General features: G+C 32.7%; 2 protein-coding genes across 3 annotated transcripts; both read right to left on the bottom strand.

The window, feature by feature from the left end:
• Window positions 1-1433: 1433 nt before the first annotated feature.
• On the bottom strand, window positions 1434-5628 carry LOC106626405 (Golgi-associated plant pathogenesis-related protein 1). 2 transcript variants are annotated; one of them, XM_036370334.2, is made up of 4 exons: window positions 5444-5628; window positions 2125-2335; window positions 1688-1920; window positions 1434-1626 (listed from the first exon to the last, which is right to left on the bottom strand). In XM_036370334.2, exons 2-4 carry the CDS (start codon window positions 2245-2247, stop codon window positions 1536-1538), a joined length of 447 nt encoding a protein of 148 aa, XP_036226227.2. In that variant the 5' UTR covers window positions 2248-2335; window positions 5444-5628; the 3' UTR covers window positions 1434-1535. The 2 variants fall into 2 exon arrangements, with proteins under 2 accessions (XP_036226227.2, XP_069963558.1); XM_070107457.1 differs by having other exon boundaries at window positions 2125-2256.
• Window positions 5629-9695: 4067 nt separating this feature from the next.
• LOC106624269 (phospholipase A1) lies at window positions 9696-13117 on the bottom strand. Its single transcript, XM_014243966.3, has 3 exons — window positions 12501-13117; window positions 10764-11175; window positions 9696-10669 (listed from the first exon to the last, which is right to left on the bottom strand). The coding sequence occupies exons 1-3, from the start codon at window positions 12580-12582 to the stop codon at window positions 9934-9936; spliced, it is 1230 nt and encodes a 409-aa protein (XP_014099441.3). The 5' UTR covers window positions 12583-13117; the 3' UTR covers window positions 9696-9933.
• Between the last annotated feature and the right edge of the window lie 5457 nt (window positions 13118-18574).

Below are 18574 nucleotides of genomic sequence, written 5' to 3'. Positions count from 1 at the left end.
GTTATTGCTATTTTTGATGAAAATGCTGATTTGATCGCCATGACAATGCGGCCACTGACACACACATAGACATTATTTGGAAGGAACTTCTAGTTTTTATTGCAAATTGTTAACAGCCGACACATACAAATGTCTACACGCATACATACAACCACTTATGTATACATATATAAACATACATACATCCATACATACCAAAACGTTTGTAAGTGTTTGTGCAACATATCCGTGCGCTCTAATGTTGATATCAAATTGCCAGCAACCAATAAGTGTCAACAACAAAAATAACCAACAAAAAGCATATGAGAACAAAACAATTTTGTCATGAAATTTAAACCAACAACATCGTCATCATCATCAGCATCACCATCAGCAACACTCGGCTAAGTATAGATCCATCAGTTGTGTTGTGCTTGGGGAGCCATTTGCATTTTAATTGCCACACGAACGTTAATTGAGAGTTGTTCGATAAGAGGCGCACGCAACTAATGTGCTAGATAGACCTATGGAAATTCGTATTTGGTTTCGGTACAAAATGCGTGCACCTACTCATATATGTAAACATGTTTACAGTTATATGCACGCGCATAGATTATTTGAACATAATATGGCTTCATTAACATTGACATCGCAATTTAATGTAGAAATGCTGTACACGATATATTGTATTAATTTCAACATAATATGCCCCCAAAAATGAAACGGTTTTTGGAGTAATCAATATTTTCGATATGCAGATGCTAGGACAAGCTAACCAGCGTTGTAATCTATTTTTGCTATTAAATCATTTATTTTAAAACGAAATATTCACAGCGCACTGATATAAAGTCAGCCGGAGAGTAGCAGCAGTATTATAAGGGGACTAAGAAAAGATGAAAACTATTTCGCATTTATCTGGGAGAGAATTGACCCAAAACGATAATGCATTATATTTTTTTCTCTTCTTTGACACTATAAACGTGGGTTGGTCTGATCCAAAAACACAAAACTTCGCCAGTTGGGTCTAATCTCACCAAACACTTAGCACAACCTTCCTCACCGTCAAGCCAGAACCTCCTGGTTCCGATTCGACCATAACCATTTTGGCTTGTAAGTGTTTCACTTTTCATATTTGTCTCCAGTAATCATCTTCTTCAAAAATATATCGATTTTTGTTGCGATTCAATAAACTTTGCAGATAGAAATTTGGTCCAAGAGTTTTTTTTTCCTTTAACTCATGTGGCACCCAGCAACAAGTTTCTTTTGTAGCTGTATTTTTAAACGGTTCCAAGCGGTCTTTTGTGTTATGTTTAGCCCCTTGGCAAACAAAACCGTGTTTATACGACGGTCAGGCGCGTCGAAATTTTATCGATGTTTTCGCTTTACAGGGGACACTTTCTTTCTTGGCTTTCCAGGGTACACTAATATAGTACAAAAAAAATGTTGGCAGAATATTTAATTTTCAGAAGGTTTATCATAAATAATTTACATATAATATACAAAAAAGTTTAAAATATTTAAAAAAATATTCAACATTTCGAAGACACTAAAAAATTTCACCTTATCGCCGGCAAAACATTATTCGAATATTCGCCATTATAATTCCCTGGTGGATCATAGTTGGCGACGACATAAATACGATTACCGCTATTAAAACAATTGAAAATAATTATTGGGTGTTTATTTGTAAAAGAACTACCGTTCTTACCTGCTCGCCATTGCCACGCCCAGACATTTGCTCCCCTTCCACACAACTTGTGTAAAATGTCCTGTGTTTAGGCTGAAAGCACCACCTGATTGAAATTTATATTCACGTACCTCAGCATACCAACTGTTCACCGCATCACGACCGCATAAATTTGGACGACCCACTGACATGTACAGATTTTCGCCATAACGGTTATTTGTACGATGTTGAAAAATATTGCGGCGTGCCAAGGTCTAAGAGGAAAGTGTAGAACAATGAAATTGGACATTTTTTTCAACGGTAAAGAACTTTTGTTTCAAATAACCGTAACTCTTTTCAAAATTGTATATGAATTTAGTTTTGACAGCTGATTTGACAGCTATCCCTCAAGGAAATATGTCATATGTCATAAAATTAAAACACCTTACACTTTTTAACATAATTCAGATACTACTTACCTCCGCCCATTCCTTGGCATAATTGCAAAGTCCTCGATCTAGTGATAATGGTGGACTGCAATGCTGGGCCCGAAATTGGTTGTGCGCCTGAAGACAATCTCTCTCGAATTCGTTAAAGTTCATTGTTCAAAGCTGACAAATGTAATGATTCCAAATTGTTTATATTTTTCTATTTTTATAATCAGCGAAGCACTGCTAACACTTACATAGGCTAGATAAAAAAGTTACGATAAAAATAGTCTAAGATAAAAATGTCGTGTAAGCAATGTGGCATGCTTTTTTACCGCCGGCCCGTCGGTAGGTCTTTGATAATTATGATTTATACTATTTTATTAAAATATTTTGGAGAGTGAGTAATTTAAAAAAGTGGAGATTATGTGTATGTAACTAGGAAATTGATATCACGATGATAAAGTGTAAACAATGTGACTAGCTTTTCTTACTGCCGGCCAGTCGATAGGTCTTTGATAATTATGATTTATACAATTTTATTAAAATATTTTGGAGGGTGAGTAATACGAAAAAGTGGAGATTATGTGTATGTAACTGATAATTCGATATCACGAAGCTACGGTATAACACTTGTTTTTTGGAAAAAAGTGCTTAAATCCAATACTTTGAAGTTATTTCGAACTTATTTTAATTAGGGCGCTTAATTTTCATATTTTATTGAAAAGTAGCGTAGCCTACTCGGTTACGGTTATGAACGTGGCTCACTGAAGGCAAAAAACTACAGTTAAGTAGTTGCGACTAATATAATGATTGGCTTTAAATTTAAAAATTTGGAGGGGATTGCTAACTCAGGTCAATTAGTCGAAGCAATTAAGAAATTAATTGACTCAATTAATAAAAATAATTACTTTTAAAAAATTAAATGTTTTCACAACTCAATTACCGAAGCAATCGAAATGTATATTGACTCAATAAGTGAAATTAATTAATTTAAAAAAAAATTAAATAACAGAACTAAATATATAAAAATTTCATTTTCAATTTGTTCACACAAATCAATAAGCGGAAACAATTAAGCTGTTAATTTAATTACTTAATAAAATAATTATTTTAAAAACAAAAAATAAATTAAAATAAAAGAACCAAATATATACATGCATATAATTTTCACACGTATCAATTAGTCGAAACAACTGAAAGTCAATCAAGCAATAATAATATTAATTGTTTTAAAAAATTAAATTAAAATAAAAAAAACCGAATATTTACAATGTTCAATTAACACAATTAGCCGAGCAGTTAGGATGTTAATTGACTCAATTAATAAAATAAATTACTTTTGAAAATTAAAAAATAAAACTTAAACAAAAAACCAAATATATATAATTTTCACAAAACTCAATTAGTCGAAGCAATTAGGATGATAATTGACTCAATTAATAAGATTAACTATTTAACTATTAAAACTAAAAATTTTTATTTACCGAAAAAATACAATTTTTGTATATTTAAAATAGAAATAAAAAATATTAAGGCCTTTAGGATACATATTATTGTATATCTTCATTATTTTGCTTGCAAATATAATGGGACATTAATGTAGATAACGAACTTAAAGAGTATTTACTAAATTAATCACAACTTTTACTACGTGCTACGTGTTTATATTGTTTGTTTATTTACACAAATATAATATGAGCTTTTAATTATTGTTGTTTATATATTTACATTTGTATATACAATAAATGACGGATCATTATTTTCATTCAGCAAAAGCGAAAGCGAGGTTATAAATCAGGTGAATAACCTAAAAAATCTATTTCATAATATATTTTGATATGAATCACGCGATAACGAATTAAGTTTGATTAACTATTTAAATATTTACTTTACTATATTACAATTAGATTTGACACAATGATATTATATCTATGATATATGTGTTTACATCCAACCAAACACAATATTTGAAATAAAATTGTACTCGCTTTTATTCAAAGACAACTTTTTGTAGGTGTGTTTTTTTTCTTCTTTCAGAATATATTCAAAGGAAATCATATATGCTACGAATGCTCTATAGTTAGACAAAATATCATAGAAGTGTATAATATTAGGTTTACCACGAAGTTTTTAACACAAAAGGAAACGTGGAGACCCTATAAAATATATAAATAATTGATTAGTGTGACGAGTTGAGTCAATTAAGCCGTCTCCGTGTGGCTGCCCGCCTTTCCCTTTATATATACGTGAATTAGTCTCTCAGATTTTGAGATATCGATCTGAACTTTTGTACCCTTCTTCTTCTCTTCAAGAAGCTGTTAATTTGTCGTAACTGCCGGTACCGAACCACTATAGGGTATAGCTGCTATATAAATTGAGCGATCAAAATCAAGTCCTTGTATAGAAAACTTTTTTATTTGAAAAGATATCTTCACGAAATTTGGCGTAAATTTTCTAAAGCAACGCTATAATCGTCAAACAAATATAAATGATATTTTTATCAAATTTACTATTGTACTGTTCAAAATAGTTGAGATAAAATGCGTCTTAGTTAAATAAAGGCTTGAAGGGTCAGACCTTGCGACTTTCGGATGCCTCTAAGACAGTGTACTGAATGGAAACTGCACGCCCTTAAATCAAAAGAACGTTGTTTTAAATTTGGGTTCCAACAGTTTCATAACCGGTAAAGATTTCTACTTCTTTAATATTGTAATATTTCAAAGCGACATCGCTTTAGGGCCGATTCCCTTGTAAATATAACTTTAGAGGAGTTAAGTTTGAAATGATATAATTAAGTGTCCCCATTCAGAATGAATAACGCATGAAATCCGGTTACTGAAAGTAAGTAGAGAAACTCTATGAACAGAAACATAAGAACCTCTACTGAATACGGATTTATCGGACGCCAGCACGCCCCTTTAAGCTGGCTCGTTGCATGCGATTAGGTAAGGTTATATGGCTGAGAGGTTCTGCAGGTCATTTGCACTTATTATCATTAGTACTTTGTGTAGACAGAAAATAACTCTAGTAATTGCATGCCAAGTTTCTAGAAAGCATCTTGTACTCATTACAAATCTGCGTAAGCGTCAATTGCTTGTCTTCTTCCAAGCAACTTCCGCTTTTGTAGCTTCCAGCATATGGTATGATTAATATTTTTACCGCCTTACAACAGGTACACCTTAATGTAAATTGACTATTGTTTTGAATAAAAATACTAAATACATTCAAAATTACATTCCTTATTCACATAAATCCTTTTTATTATTCAACTTCAAGTAGTGGAAAATACTCTATCGCACACATATTTTTTTTTTATAAAATTCTATGCATTATGCCAGTACATATGTGAATACGTGTTTGAAATTACTTTTATGTTGTAAAATAATTAACCCTTGACCCGATTCGACCAAACACTTAATTAAGCGCGCAGAATTTCTTTCGCTGTCCGTCGCGTCGCGTCAAAGTCAAACTCAGTTATTATTCGCCATTCACTCAATTAATAATTTCGAAGACTTGATTTTCGTGCAAAGCGCGTAAACTATTCGCAAACAACAGCTATTATGAACTGGAGCGATGAAGCATACACATATTAATATTATTATTGTTCTTACCTCTGCACTTTTGCCATTTTGTTTCGACACACCCACCGAAGAATGCTGCCGCAGTTTAAAAGCGAGACACTGATAAGAAGATATAACATGTGGAAATTTAAATCAGTATAAGTAAATACTACACTTTTGTATGTAATCGCAGTTAGTTCAATGTATTTTCATATTATCGAAAGGCCGCGGCTGAAATTTAATTGCTTAGGCGCGGCAAGTTATGACGAATTCCCACTGACGCTGAGTCAGTTAAGCGGAAAATAAGAAAAAATTTCATGCCGATACACAAATCACAAGTAAAATAGTAAAATACCGCACGCATTCAGGCACGAATGTCAGTATTTCTTGCGGTCGAGTCAACCGTGTCAAATCAAAAGAGGCGCGAATTGAAGAAAAAATTGTTAGAAAATTAGTTTATAGAGTGTTTAAAAATTATTAAACGTATTTTGCGTATCGGGAATTTAAATATTATATACCCTGAATATTATATAGTTTGCCACGATGTTTGTTATACCCAAAAGTCGGAGCGTCGACAAAATATACATATAATTGCTTAGCATGACGAGCTGATTCGATTTAGCCATGTCTGTCTGTCTGTCAGTTTGATCGTCTGTTCGTCTGTCCGTCTGTCCCCATATCAGTTTCTGTGATATCGATTTGAAATTTCTCCTCAAGAAACTGCTTATTGGTCGGTTGACGAGATATTTTTAAGAAATTTGGTTTAGTTTATTGCCTAAAGCAATGATGTAATCTCTGCAGAAATTATTCAGATCGGATTACTATAGCATAGATCGAGTTACTATAGCAAGTTCTTGTAAGAAATCTTTTGTATTTGTGAAGTGTATTATAGCTTCGATGCAGCCGAAGTTAATGTTTTTCTTGTTTTCTTATAAACGATGTCATTTTAAAAAATTTGTGAAATTTTGGGAAAAAAACATATTTATTTCTAGAGACTTTCCCAAATATTTTAAGTGTTTATATCTAATTAATATATTATCGATATTTTAGGTGATAATCGCTCAAATCGTTTTAGCTCATAAGCTTCTCAAAGCTTTGTATAACCTACAGGTGCAAGCATACCCTATACTCTGTTTAATATATAATTAAACCATATATTATATTTCACAGGTCAAAATCTTTCAAAAACTCTTTACTTTTTCGATTTTATCTTTTACATTCTTCTTCATTCTTTCAATACTTATCCAATAGTTCGCTAGATTGTATAGTTCTATAGTTTAAAAATAAAGTTAAATGCATCAACGCTTCAGTCAGTATAATATCTGCCTTTTCGATGACATATGGAGACTCTATTCACACTATTTTCTCTGGGCTAGTTCGACTGGTATAACATTTATTCTAGAACTATAGGAAGGGAATTTTAAAATATGAGAAAATATCGTCTGAAAACACCCATACATTCGACTGCTGTTTACTTTCGGGCTCATACGCGTAAACCCACGATTCGTCACCTGTCACGATGTCGTGTTTCGAAATGCGGCACGAGCCTTTTTTGAGCGACTGTCAAATTGTGTGATATCTAACGTGAACAAATTTATGTTACAGTGAAATGTTCATGCAATGTTGAAAATACGCTGGTCCCACTTATGACTATAGTTGTCTTAATCTCGCGATAGGTCGCATGACGATCCGTCAATATAAGTTTACGCACAGCAACAATAGTTTCCGGAATAACAACTGATTTTGCACGACTTTCACGAAATTCGTGTTGGGTTGATCTACGACTCCTATTGCATTCACCATATAATCGATAAACACTAGTACTTGACTTAGCTTCATCGTTAAAATTTAATTAATTTAATCGCTGCACTGTTGCCGACTTATTTCTCTTCGAGAGTTGTAAAAAATAATCGCGCGCAAATCTTCGCTACTTACATAATTAGTTTTTTGGCCGAGAAGAATATTTTAAGTTACTGTAAAAAACACAAAGAGCGCTTGTATGTCAAAACGTTCTAAGTATAGCAAAAATGTCAAACTTTAGAATAAAGTTTTTAGTTGCCAGGTTGCAACACGAGGGTTGCCAAATCCCGAAATATAAAAGGAAACCTAGGTAGAGTATTTGAAATATTTACTCTTGAATCTTTTGAACATAGTGTTCAGATCTACCTAATTTCGTTTAATACTTGCTGAAGATCCCTGTCTTTTGAGGCTATGTGCTTCAAGCCCCTCGCCTTTGCTGAATATTGCCTAAATTTATTTTTTGTATATAAATATGGAAGTTCGAGTCTATGGCGAAATGTATGTCTAACTATTAGAGAATTGGATTATGCGATTTTTTTAAGTATTCTCAAAGCCTGCAATATCCCTGGGGAAACTAAAAGAACCTTTGCATTTAAATTTTGAATAGCTGCATATACTCGTATTCATCATTTATTTTAGTTTTTACACTTCCATAATACTGTGTCAATATATTTGTGAATATCTCTGAAAAAACTTCCAACCATATATATACCTTTGTATATACTTATTATCAGTATTTGGAAAATATTGAATGTTGCTGTAGTCTCTAGCTAAAATTAAATAACTGTTCATGTACGAGTATATGCCTTTGAATACATACAAACATAAATATGTAAACGTTTGCTTGTATTTTTAATCCCTCAATGGTGCTAAGCCTTAAAGTGTGTGTTTCTGAATTTTCCGTTTTGCGGAGCTTTACTTAATCCGTTGTTAATTCTCAGTTAATATTATTTTGCATAAACACTTAACAGAAGCTTAATATGCCTATGCATGTGTGAGAATGTTAGTGTTTATGAATGGAGCGAGCCGTATAATGTAAAATTTATTGTATATAGGTATGCAGGCACATGTCCATAAAGAAAAATAAAGATTTATGAGTAAAACCTGATGAAAAATATAAATACAGGTATTTTATTATATAAACAAGCTCTAAATATATAACAAAACTATTTTTTTTTACACCCTGCATTTAAAAATCGCTACTTTTTTGTTAGCCTACTTTTAGGCTTAAACGTTCAATGTGATTGGTCATAACCATTAACCAATAAGAAGTGATTTCACAGCTGAGCAGCGATCGTGTATTTAACTGCACAAACGAAGTGAAACACAAAGCGAACATAATTTTATTAACAAATACCCGTTAACGGATTTACAAAAATGAAATTTCAAGTATGAGAAAGCTAACTTTGATCATAAAAGTAAACTATTGCGATATCTCTTAAGTTTGCTAGAATTTTGTATAAAATTCTATTACTCTTTCGCTTAATATACAATATTTAACAGAGTGGCAATTTTTGACAATCAAATTTTTTATAAAAATTTTATTGAAAATTTTTAAAAAAGTTATTACATTTTTTTTTGCTTTCTGAATAACGCAATGTAATAATCGAGAAGGTTGCCACCTGTTATTAAAAGATTAAGTAAAGGTCTGAAAATCGAAAAAACTCAGAAAACTAAAGAATGAGAGCTTGGGGTTGAAGATTATTTTAGGAAAGGGTTGCCACCTGTTACCGAATATTTAACTCAATTAATCTTATATAGCCTAGTTACCATAGATCTTATTTAAAGAAACGAAACTAAAGCGGCTTGAAAGCTAAAAATATTTTTGGAAAGAGATGCCATTTATGTAAAAAAAATATTAATAAATGTTATAAAAGAAGTTAAATATTGGCATTAATTTAAACAAGTTTGAGAACGATATGCCGGTAATATTTTTGAAGAGATGGAAAAATAAAGTTCGAATAAATTAATTTTTTTCATTTCTTACGCACTTTTTATGTAGCAGCTGTTTAAAAATTGTATATAGGTGGCAACCCTTTCTAACTACTTTTAAGAGAACTGCCGCCTACTTCAATTCACTTATGCTTTTCTGTAAAAATCTGGCCACGCTATATAGTATCTATTGTCTAAAAACAAAATTTTTTTCAAAGGTCTGAACGTCGAAAAAACAATAAACACATTTGGTACGTTTAAAATTTTATTCCAAATTAAAATTATTTAATCATAATTAGATTAAAAATAAAATATTTAAATCATATTCGCTTAAAAAATATTTAAATAAAATTATATTATGTAAAAATATGTAATATATATAAAAAGTTTTATACTTGTATATGACGGAATTTTATGTTTTCATGGAAAGAATTCTTTCTTTGTTATTCTGACTAATTTCAAGTGGCAAGCTTTGGAACAAGTATCACATTTCGTAAGATCTCGTTTCATTCACATTATTAACGCGAAAAAGTCCTTACTCTCAATCCCACCCATACGTCCCGTCTTACGCCTCTTCATTCTGCCAGCTGCGACCCAACGCAAACGGGGCACCCGTTCCCGTCTTCACATAGAAAATGCCATTTTTCAGCTGTGCGGGCTCACCGCCCATTCGATAGAGATCCGCAGGTGACACCTCTTCATTACACTGCCATTCCGGCTCACGACGTTCACAACGCGTGCCCCAGAAACCCACATCGGTTGTGATAGACTCAGCAAACATTTTGTAGGCGCGTATGTGTGAGCAACCCACATAATAGCAGCGACTTTGGTAAAAACCATAATTCGGGTAGAACGTAGCATTACCGGTTGGTTCGAGGAAACCCAAATTGCCGCTTGTCTGTATCGACTCGACATATTTGGCATCCGTGGGATCGATACGAAACTCAGCGCTACGATGACGGAACTTAGGACCCGCAGGATCCAAGGCAAAGATGGTGTTGTAGCGCGCGGGTTGTATAAGTTTGCCAGCAGCGCCGGCAATTTGTGCGCCCAACGAGTGACCGATGAGGTACATATCATCGTAATCTGCTTTAACGGTACGCTGCAAGTGCTGCGTGAAACGTGCGACTTGTGCGCCAAAGCCCTCAATCATCTTGACGACCGCGAAGTAATTGACATTCGTGGCGCTGGCGCTCCAATCAACGATAATCACATTGTAATCGCCGCGCTTGAGGTAGGCATTCTTGACGTCGCGATTAAAGGAGCCACGCGACTGACTCATCCAGCCGTGTATGATGATGCTGTTGAGGATAAAAGTAAAAACCGGTTATTTATTAGTTGATAGGGCGCACCTTCTTTTAATTGCTTGTTTTCAATTTTTGTCAGTATACTAACCGCGTTGGTTGCCTGGGATTAAAGCCAGCTCGCAATATTTCTTCGCGCTTATCGCTGACACTCAGTTCACGCCCACATTCAGGGAAGTCCTGTTTGAAGAGGTAGAAATTCATATTCATCTGCGACATGCCAAAGGGATTCAAATGACTCATAAATTTCTTCAAAAATGACAAATCAAAGTATTTCTTGAAGCCGCGTGGCTCGCGCAAGTCATTATCACATTTGTGCCACACACAGAACTCGTCGTCTTCACTTTCATCCTCCAATTCTTTATCCATATTAAAGTTTTTATCCATATTACGATGATGTCGTCGCTCATTGTAGGCCTCCACTTCGAGATTGGTAAGCACATTGGATGCGATATCGTCCACGACTTTCACTTCGCGCATGGGCGCTAGAATCGCCGCGAATGCTGTGGAGTATCAAGTGTTATAGTTATTTATAGTATATAGTTAAGTTGTAGGGAAATTTATATCCATTATATTTACAAAAAACATATATAAGCCTTGTGAAATTTTGAAATAAAAGGGTGAAAACATCGTGTACTGAGATGTGATGTGCTAATAAAATTATTAAAAAATTTTAAAAATCTATAAAGTGTCATATTATTAACATAATAAGACGTATTTAGTTTTGATTTGTGATGTGATGTGTAAGGCAATTATCTTTGAAAATTTAGCGTATGAGTTATGTGATATGGTATATGACGTGACCCAATATCACATGACGTCCTTTAACAAAAGTTTTGAAAATATTAAAAAAGAAAACCATATGTTTGATAGGATATGCAGTATGATATGATCTGATATCATTTGATGAAATGATATCATGTGATATTAAATAACCAGAAAAAAAGTAATGTACAATTATAATTTAAAGAGATTTATTGTGATGTGATGGGATACTTTCTGATGTGTTTAAAGTTATGATTTGATATCGAACTTTCGTCTTCTACTAAATTTACAAATTTTAAATTATGACCATAAAATCCGAATTTTAATTAACAGTTTTTAGGTTTTGAATTCAATTTTTCTCTCTTATTTTCACTTTTGAAAAATGGAATTTTAATTTTTGTAAGTTCAAACTTTAACACTACTACTGCGAAGGTTTACCATACACCTATTTCAAATAGGTCTCCCTCTCTCTGAAAATTAGAAGCGTAAGAACAAAATAATCTATAATATTATTCTATACACAAATTTAATTAAAATCATGACATTATCATAAAATATTAAATAGGAATATAGAGAAAATGGTATAAATAAATCATTTGAACGGTTCGTAGTTCTAGGAATTGCGAATTTTACATTCTCCTTTCTAATTTCGAACTTTTGGCTTTCATTTAAAATGCTTGATTTGAAAATTCGTGTTTTTATAGTTTTGCATTTCATTTTTAATTTCGAATTTTAGTTTGAAACTTTAATTTCGTATTTTAAATTTTCCTTATTAATTTCGAATTTTTGGTTTTAATAAAAAAAACCTTAATTTGAAAATTTGTGTTGCAATATTTTTGCATTTCATTTTATTTATCGAAATCTTCATTGTAATTTCGGATTTTTTATTAATTTTAATTTTCAAGTTGAAGAAATTATTTGAAAAAATTCAGTTTTTTAAACCATAGCAGTTTATATTATATAACTGAATTTATGTTACTACAATTTCCATAAAATTAATGCTTTTTTTCAATTAAAATTGACCTTGAAGCAGCAATTCGTCTTAATGAAGTCATTCACTTACCGCACTTACGAGTACTGCTAGCAAACGCTAGCAAAGTCAACAGCAACAAAAACAACTTCGAAGTTTTGTGACTAGCAGTCATTTTCGCACAAAGAAGTGTGCTAAATTTTAATGTAAAAAATCTTATTCGATGCTCCGAACTCCCCGCTTCGCAAACAATAACTGGATAGCGCAACAGTTCCGCCAGCTGCTGGTTCACCGTTAATTTAATGTTATGTTTAAATTACGGCAAATTAGTGCGCTTCGAGAGACCGTATCAATGCAAATGCCAAGTATTAATTTTATTTAATTTTTTTCGATTTTAATTTATTTTACTTTATTCAACAGCTACAATAGTGCAACAAACGCGCTGTGTTTTTGTGTGTGCGCGTGTGTTTTTGTGTGTGCGCGTGTGTTTATGTAACTTATTTGCGCGTGCAATTCAATCGTAAAACGCTGCAAAAACAATCACAATCGCAATCAAAACAATAACAATAACAACAATAACGTGGATATAATTTTCAAGCGGCAAAGCGCCAATAACCAACAACAATATTTATTCTGCACGGCTTTGTGCCCGCCGATATCGCGCTCTTAGCGTTTGTTCTGCCCGGTTGCTGGTTGATCACAGCAGCAGCTGCTATTGAACTCTGTTGGCCGGCATCATTGGGCGCGGCACTTTTATACAACCTGCCGTTCGGTGCGTGCGAATAGAGGACGAGCGCTTTATAGCATGTCAGTGGAATATATATATGTGTGTGTGCGTTTGATAAGTGCATGTGTGTTAGTGTGGCGCATGTTCTTTATTTTATTGTATTGTGTATTTTTTGTTTTTGTTGTGTTGTAACTGCGATTTGTTCGCGCTCGCCAATTGCAAAAGTTTAAAATCGTCCGGGTATAATCGCGTGCTACGTCCTGCGGATCGCGGGTGGCGGGTTGCGGGTCGCGCGTTGCCAACTATGGACAATGCAGCACTAAGTCGATCGGCGTGGAGTACAGATTAATGCTTTTCAATTAGTAGGGAATTCCACTGTCATTGGTGTTTACTGTGAAAATGCAAACGCTCATACATATGTATGAATGTGAGTGTGTGTGTGTATAGGCACGCGAGCCCATACACAAGTGTGATTACATAAGTTATGCAAGCGTAATGCTTGTGGCTTTCGCATGTCAACACGGTTTAAGCGATTGCTGTGAAACTGATAGGCACTTAATTTTTTTTTGTTGGCTTTGTGGACCAATTGGTCTGAACTTATGGTTAATGGTTATATTTCTTTCTATATATATTCTAAATATTTCTAATATATTAAAAAATGATTTACGATTTGTTTACTTTCATGTTTGGCAGAATATATAATTTTTTTCACCTAACGGTTCTTTATAACGGTATATTACGGAGAGAGATAGGGTAGTGTAACATATCCCTAACATCAGAAAGAAAAAAATATATTATATAAAGAAGAACCGAATTAATGGACCTCTGCCCTTCATTCGTATATTCGTCTCACCTTTAGTCTCCATAGATGACGCTGCAATCAATATGGTACAACAACTTGTATTTATACCCGAAACAGGGTATACTCGTATTAAGTTAGCCACGTTATTCGTAACACTCAAAATAAAACGTCAGACACGCTATAATAAATGATCAGCGTGACGAGCTGAGGCGATTTAGAAGTGTCCGTCTGTCTGTCCATCCGTCAGTATATATGAGGACTAGTCCCTCAGTTTTTGAGATAGAAATCTGAAATACTATAGCTAGCTGCCATATATTGTTGTATATAGAATAATCCTGGTGGAGTGTTCTAGTCTAAACCAGCATAACCTTAATGTGGAGGATTAGGAATGTTCGTAGTTTAAATTTTTTGCAAAGAGTTGCAGTATGATATAAATTTGATACTCAAATAAGTTGATAAATTACGTGGAATATTATAGTGTGCATTGTACATTAAGCTAAATCAGTCAAAGAAGGCTTTTATTTAAAAATATTTATGTAGAAGCGTTGCCATATGCTTACATTTTTTATTAAAAAAAATTTAAAAAACATGTTAGAATTTCAATATAAAACTAACAAAGTTTAAAAAAGCTTATAACTGAAAATATTTTAACAGGGTTACCATATACCTAAAATTGACTATTAAAAAATATTTATGATTAGAATTTCAAAACAATTTTTTATTAAAAAAATTCAAAAAAAATTTAGAATTTCGATATAAATCTAAACGTGTTTAAAAAGGCTTGCAATTCAAAATATGTTGCAGGGTTGCCATATTTTTTTTAATTTATCAATTCAATTCTAAAAATTAGTTAAACTTAAAAAAACCGTATTAAGCTAGATAAGCTTTATAGTTAAAAATATTTTTTTTAAAAGTGTTGCCACATGTTTTAAAAACCCAAATTCATGTAATAAATGTAAGATGTGGCAAAAATATTTTATGTATGCATATACTACTTAAAAACAGTTAAGTCTATGTAATAAGTGCTATACATAGTTATATACCATAATAATATATTTAATACAACATAATTCAGGAACTTGTTTTATGCGCTTAAATTGAGCCAGTCTACGTCAATTTCTATCTGATAAAGTTTTTCTAGACTTCCGCAAATTAAATGCATTACTGTTTCTATACAACTTTTATTTTTGTTTTAATATGTTTTTGGAGCAACCAGTTTCATGGCAATTTTTTAATTGATTTTTTTACCAAACATATACATATATATGTGGGTACATAGATATCTACATCTCAAACTGCAAAGCTCGCTTTGTTTTATTTATATGCGTAAAAAAAGTAGAATTAAGCACTCAGTTGGACAACAGCAGCAAATCGAAATGAATGAGTGAATGTGTCAGAACCCGAGTTGGTGCATTCATGGGATTCCCGCGCGTGCCATTCATTCCTTGTTTTAGTTTTTTTTTTTATTATTATTTTTTCTGTGCTCTCTGAAAGGCAACTGAAGCGGCGGGAAAAACTATTCACAAAAGGAAAACAAAAAATAAATTTGTACAAAAAATTACACGCTTTCATCCACACACATTTGCTTGCATATTAAGTGATAAAAATATAACTGCAAACACAAACACAAACATATATGTATGTATATATGTATACATATATTTGTGGAGCTATGCATAAAAGTGCACTAAAGCCTCGAAATCACAACCGCATACTCTTATTCTCACACACATATATGTATGTATGTACATATGTAACGTATATATATATATATCCATATACATATATACCATATATGAGTATATCAACTCGCTTGCATACGAATCAAAATTTGCGAATAGCTGTGGCGTCGCTTTGGCTGCTAACGCGCATATTTATCTGCAATTTCGGCATGAATGCGAAAACCAAACTTAAATCGCCTTTTATTTTGCACGAATACGGGAATTACATTCTTTCCTTAATATCATCGACATTGCGATTTTTATTTAATTTTAGTTTTATTTGTACTTTTTTTTTTTTTGCCATTCAAGCTTGTGCTTTTTCGGCACTTACACTTGGCAGTTTCCTGCCAAACGGGTCTGTCACTATCGAATTCAGTAGATTCATTCATTTCATTCTTTCAGGAAATGTAGTTAGCGCGCGACTGAGTAGTGAGTAATTGAAAATGACGTAGAAGTTGAGTTTTTTGTTAGGTTTTCTCCATAAATATGTTGGCATAATCGCGTATAGATTCCAATTAAAACGCTTCAATTAGCAATACCCAAGTTGCAGCTGCATTTAATATCAGTTTTTATTGCTCTCCAGGGGTTCCAGTTGGCGTGTAATGACACGCTTACAGCTTACGTGTATTTTTTACTAATACGTCGCTTTACTGTTAACTGCTATGATTTCAGAAAAATAATTGTTATTGTGAATTTACAGAGAAATTAGATCACTGAACAGCAATTCATATGTATTATGTCATTATAAACAACAATGTATAATGGAAAGTATTGGTAAAGACTTATAATTTTTATTACGAGATGACAGAAATTTCATATAAAAACGGAGAATAAGAAAGAAGTATTAGAAATATTTGTGTTTCATAACTTCAAATCATTAAAAAATATACCTATAGATAAGTTAAGTTACGGAGTTGATCCCAGTGAAGAAAATCTCGAAAATCACAATTGAACAGTTGAAACACTCCTGTGGCTGTACTAACACATATATCCATAACCGTTTCATAAGTTCAAAGTTCGAAAACGGTTCTTGCACTAATTTGAAATTTCTTTTAGAGCTTTCAGATGAACTTACTGCCTTTAAACTGTGGTAATTCTATAAGATTTACAGATAAATATCTAATACATGTCATAGAGGTCTACATAAAGCGTTGTTCATCATATCACTAACCACACTGCTCTGCTCCATATTTTACTGAAGTAATATGAATTTATGCAAACTTCACTCATTATGCCACGATGACAATTGAAGTCAAATAATAAAAATTGGCATTTAATAAAAATATAGTGAAATATATTTGCTCTTTTACCTTATTGTTCAAAACCTTTAACATATTTTAGTGTGCTAGCTTTTTGCCATTCATAATTTTACTAGATATAGTCAAAGTATAATTGGATCAAAATAGTGTCAATGTCAGTAAATTTGACACAAGGACACAAACTGAAAATATAATATCCTCCACAGGTGTTTTTTAGTGGCGTAAAAGGGTATACAAATATATTTATCTTGATTTTGATCATTATCGATAGTTAATATGGCAGCTTAATATTATATTTTTGGAGATTGTAGCGGTAATAGTTTATGTCAAATTTCGTGACAATACCTTGTCAAATAAAAGAGTTTTTCATACAAGCACTTGATACCGATCGTTCGACATGGCTAAATTGACTAAGCTTGTTACGCTGATCATTTATATATATAATATAATATACTTTATAAGGTCTCCGGCGTTTCCTTTTGGAAACATCGTGGTAAACTTAAGATACTCTGTTCAGGGTTTAAAAATACATAAATATATTGTAATTAATTCTGATTCATTTTGAAAAATTTTGAATTCTCTTGATCACGTTGTCGATCTTAAGTAGGATCTCCGAAAAAAGATGTTTAGGGTAAGTATGATTTTTTTTACTTAAAGTTACTTTAAATCCGAAACCCGATGAATACAGATAACGATCGAAGGCCTAGTCAAAATTTTAGTTTTTAATAAAATGGCGGCTTAAAAAAAAGGTCGTTTTTTGTGAAAAAGTATATACTTCACCTATATCTATATATATATATCGAAATTATTATAAAAAAATTGTGTTCCTTCGATCATTACTCAACACATATGTCAAAGAATGTCGTAAAAAATTTCTAGCCGATCGGTCTAGTAATTTCGAAAAATGGCACTCATATCCTTATTCCGACAGGACGAGAACGAGCAGAGGTTCCCCTGCCTGCGTGCACTCGGGCGCTGGAACTATGAACTGCGCGCGAGCTCAGCAAGCGTTGGTGAGCACTTATAGAGTTGCGAAAGCCTTCTGGCCCAGAGTTATTTTATGAAAAGATTTGTTGTTGTAATTTATTATGAAGATTTGTTTGGTATTTGTTCTTTATTTACTTATTTAGCTTGCAGCCCTTGCAGTGTAAGGGAGATATAACAGAATCGGTATCTTTTTCCTTAAACTGGAATATATTTGAATCGGTGTAAACGAAATGAAATTGATATGCGTTGCAATAAGAAAAATAAGAATACATGATACAAATTAAAAAGAAATTGAAAAAAATATATAAAACCAATTCCACACGATATCAAAATATATACACTTATACGCTAATTAAGGGTAAGTGACCGATCAGTGGCACGCTTGTAAGAAACTGGCACACGCACTCGTATTTGAATTTATTACATATGAGTATACAGTGATATGAATTATGAAATCAAGGGAGCCGGTGATTTATAATAAACTCATACAGCCAATGTTTCTTTGCAAGTGATATTGACGGAAGAAATATTTTGTCGATGTATTTTTTATGAAACATACTTGTAGAAGGAGTGGATTATAGAAAAATTATGTGCTTTATTTTGAGAAGTAAGACAAGTTTTGTGAAGTCGGAGGCAAACAAATTTTAACCAATACTGATAGTGAGATCAAT

The sequence above is a fragment of the Bactrocera oleae genome, chromosome 3 (genome assembly GCF_042242935.1).
Source record: "Bactrocera oleae isolate idBacOlea1 chromosome 3, idBacOlea1, whole genome shotgun sequence".
In the NCBI taxonomy this organism is placed as follows: Eukaryota; Metazoa; Arthropoda; class Insecta; order Diptera; family Tephritidae; genus Bactrocera; species Bactrocera oleae.
The sequence above is the reverse complement of the archived record's forward strand: the minus strand, read 5'-3'. Positions and strand labels throughout refer to the sequence as shown.

Bases quoted from the DNA above. Each gene is read 5' to 3' on its own strand.
- LOC106626405 (XM_036370334.2), bottom strand. From the start codon at position 2,247: ATGAACTTTAACGAATTCGAGAGAGATTGTCTTCAGGCGCACAACCAA. The intron at 1,921-2,124 runs GTAAGTAGTATC...CTTTCCTCTTAG, and splicing joins ATGCCAAGGAATGGGCGGAG to ACCTTGGCACGCCGCAATAT. The intron at 1,627-1,687 runs GTAAGAACGGTA...TTGTTTTAATAG, and splicing joins GGCGTGGCAATGGCGAGCAG to CGGTAATCGTATTTATGTCG.
- LOC106624269 (XM_014243966.3), bottom strand. From the start codon at position 12,582: ATGACTGCTAGTCACAAAACTTCGAAGTTGTTTTTGTTGCTGTTGACT. The intron at 11,176-12,500 runs GTAAGTGAATGA...GATACTCCACAG, and splicing joins TAGCAGTACTCGTAAGTGCG to CATTCGCGGCGATTCTAGCG. The intron at 10,670-10,763 runs GTTAGTATACTG...TATCCTCAACAG, and splicing joins AATCCCAGGCAACCAACGCG to CATCATCATACACGGCTGGA.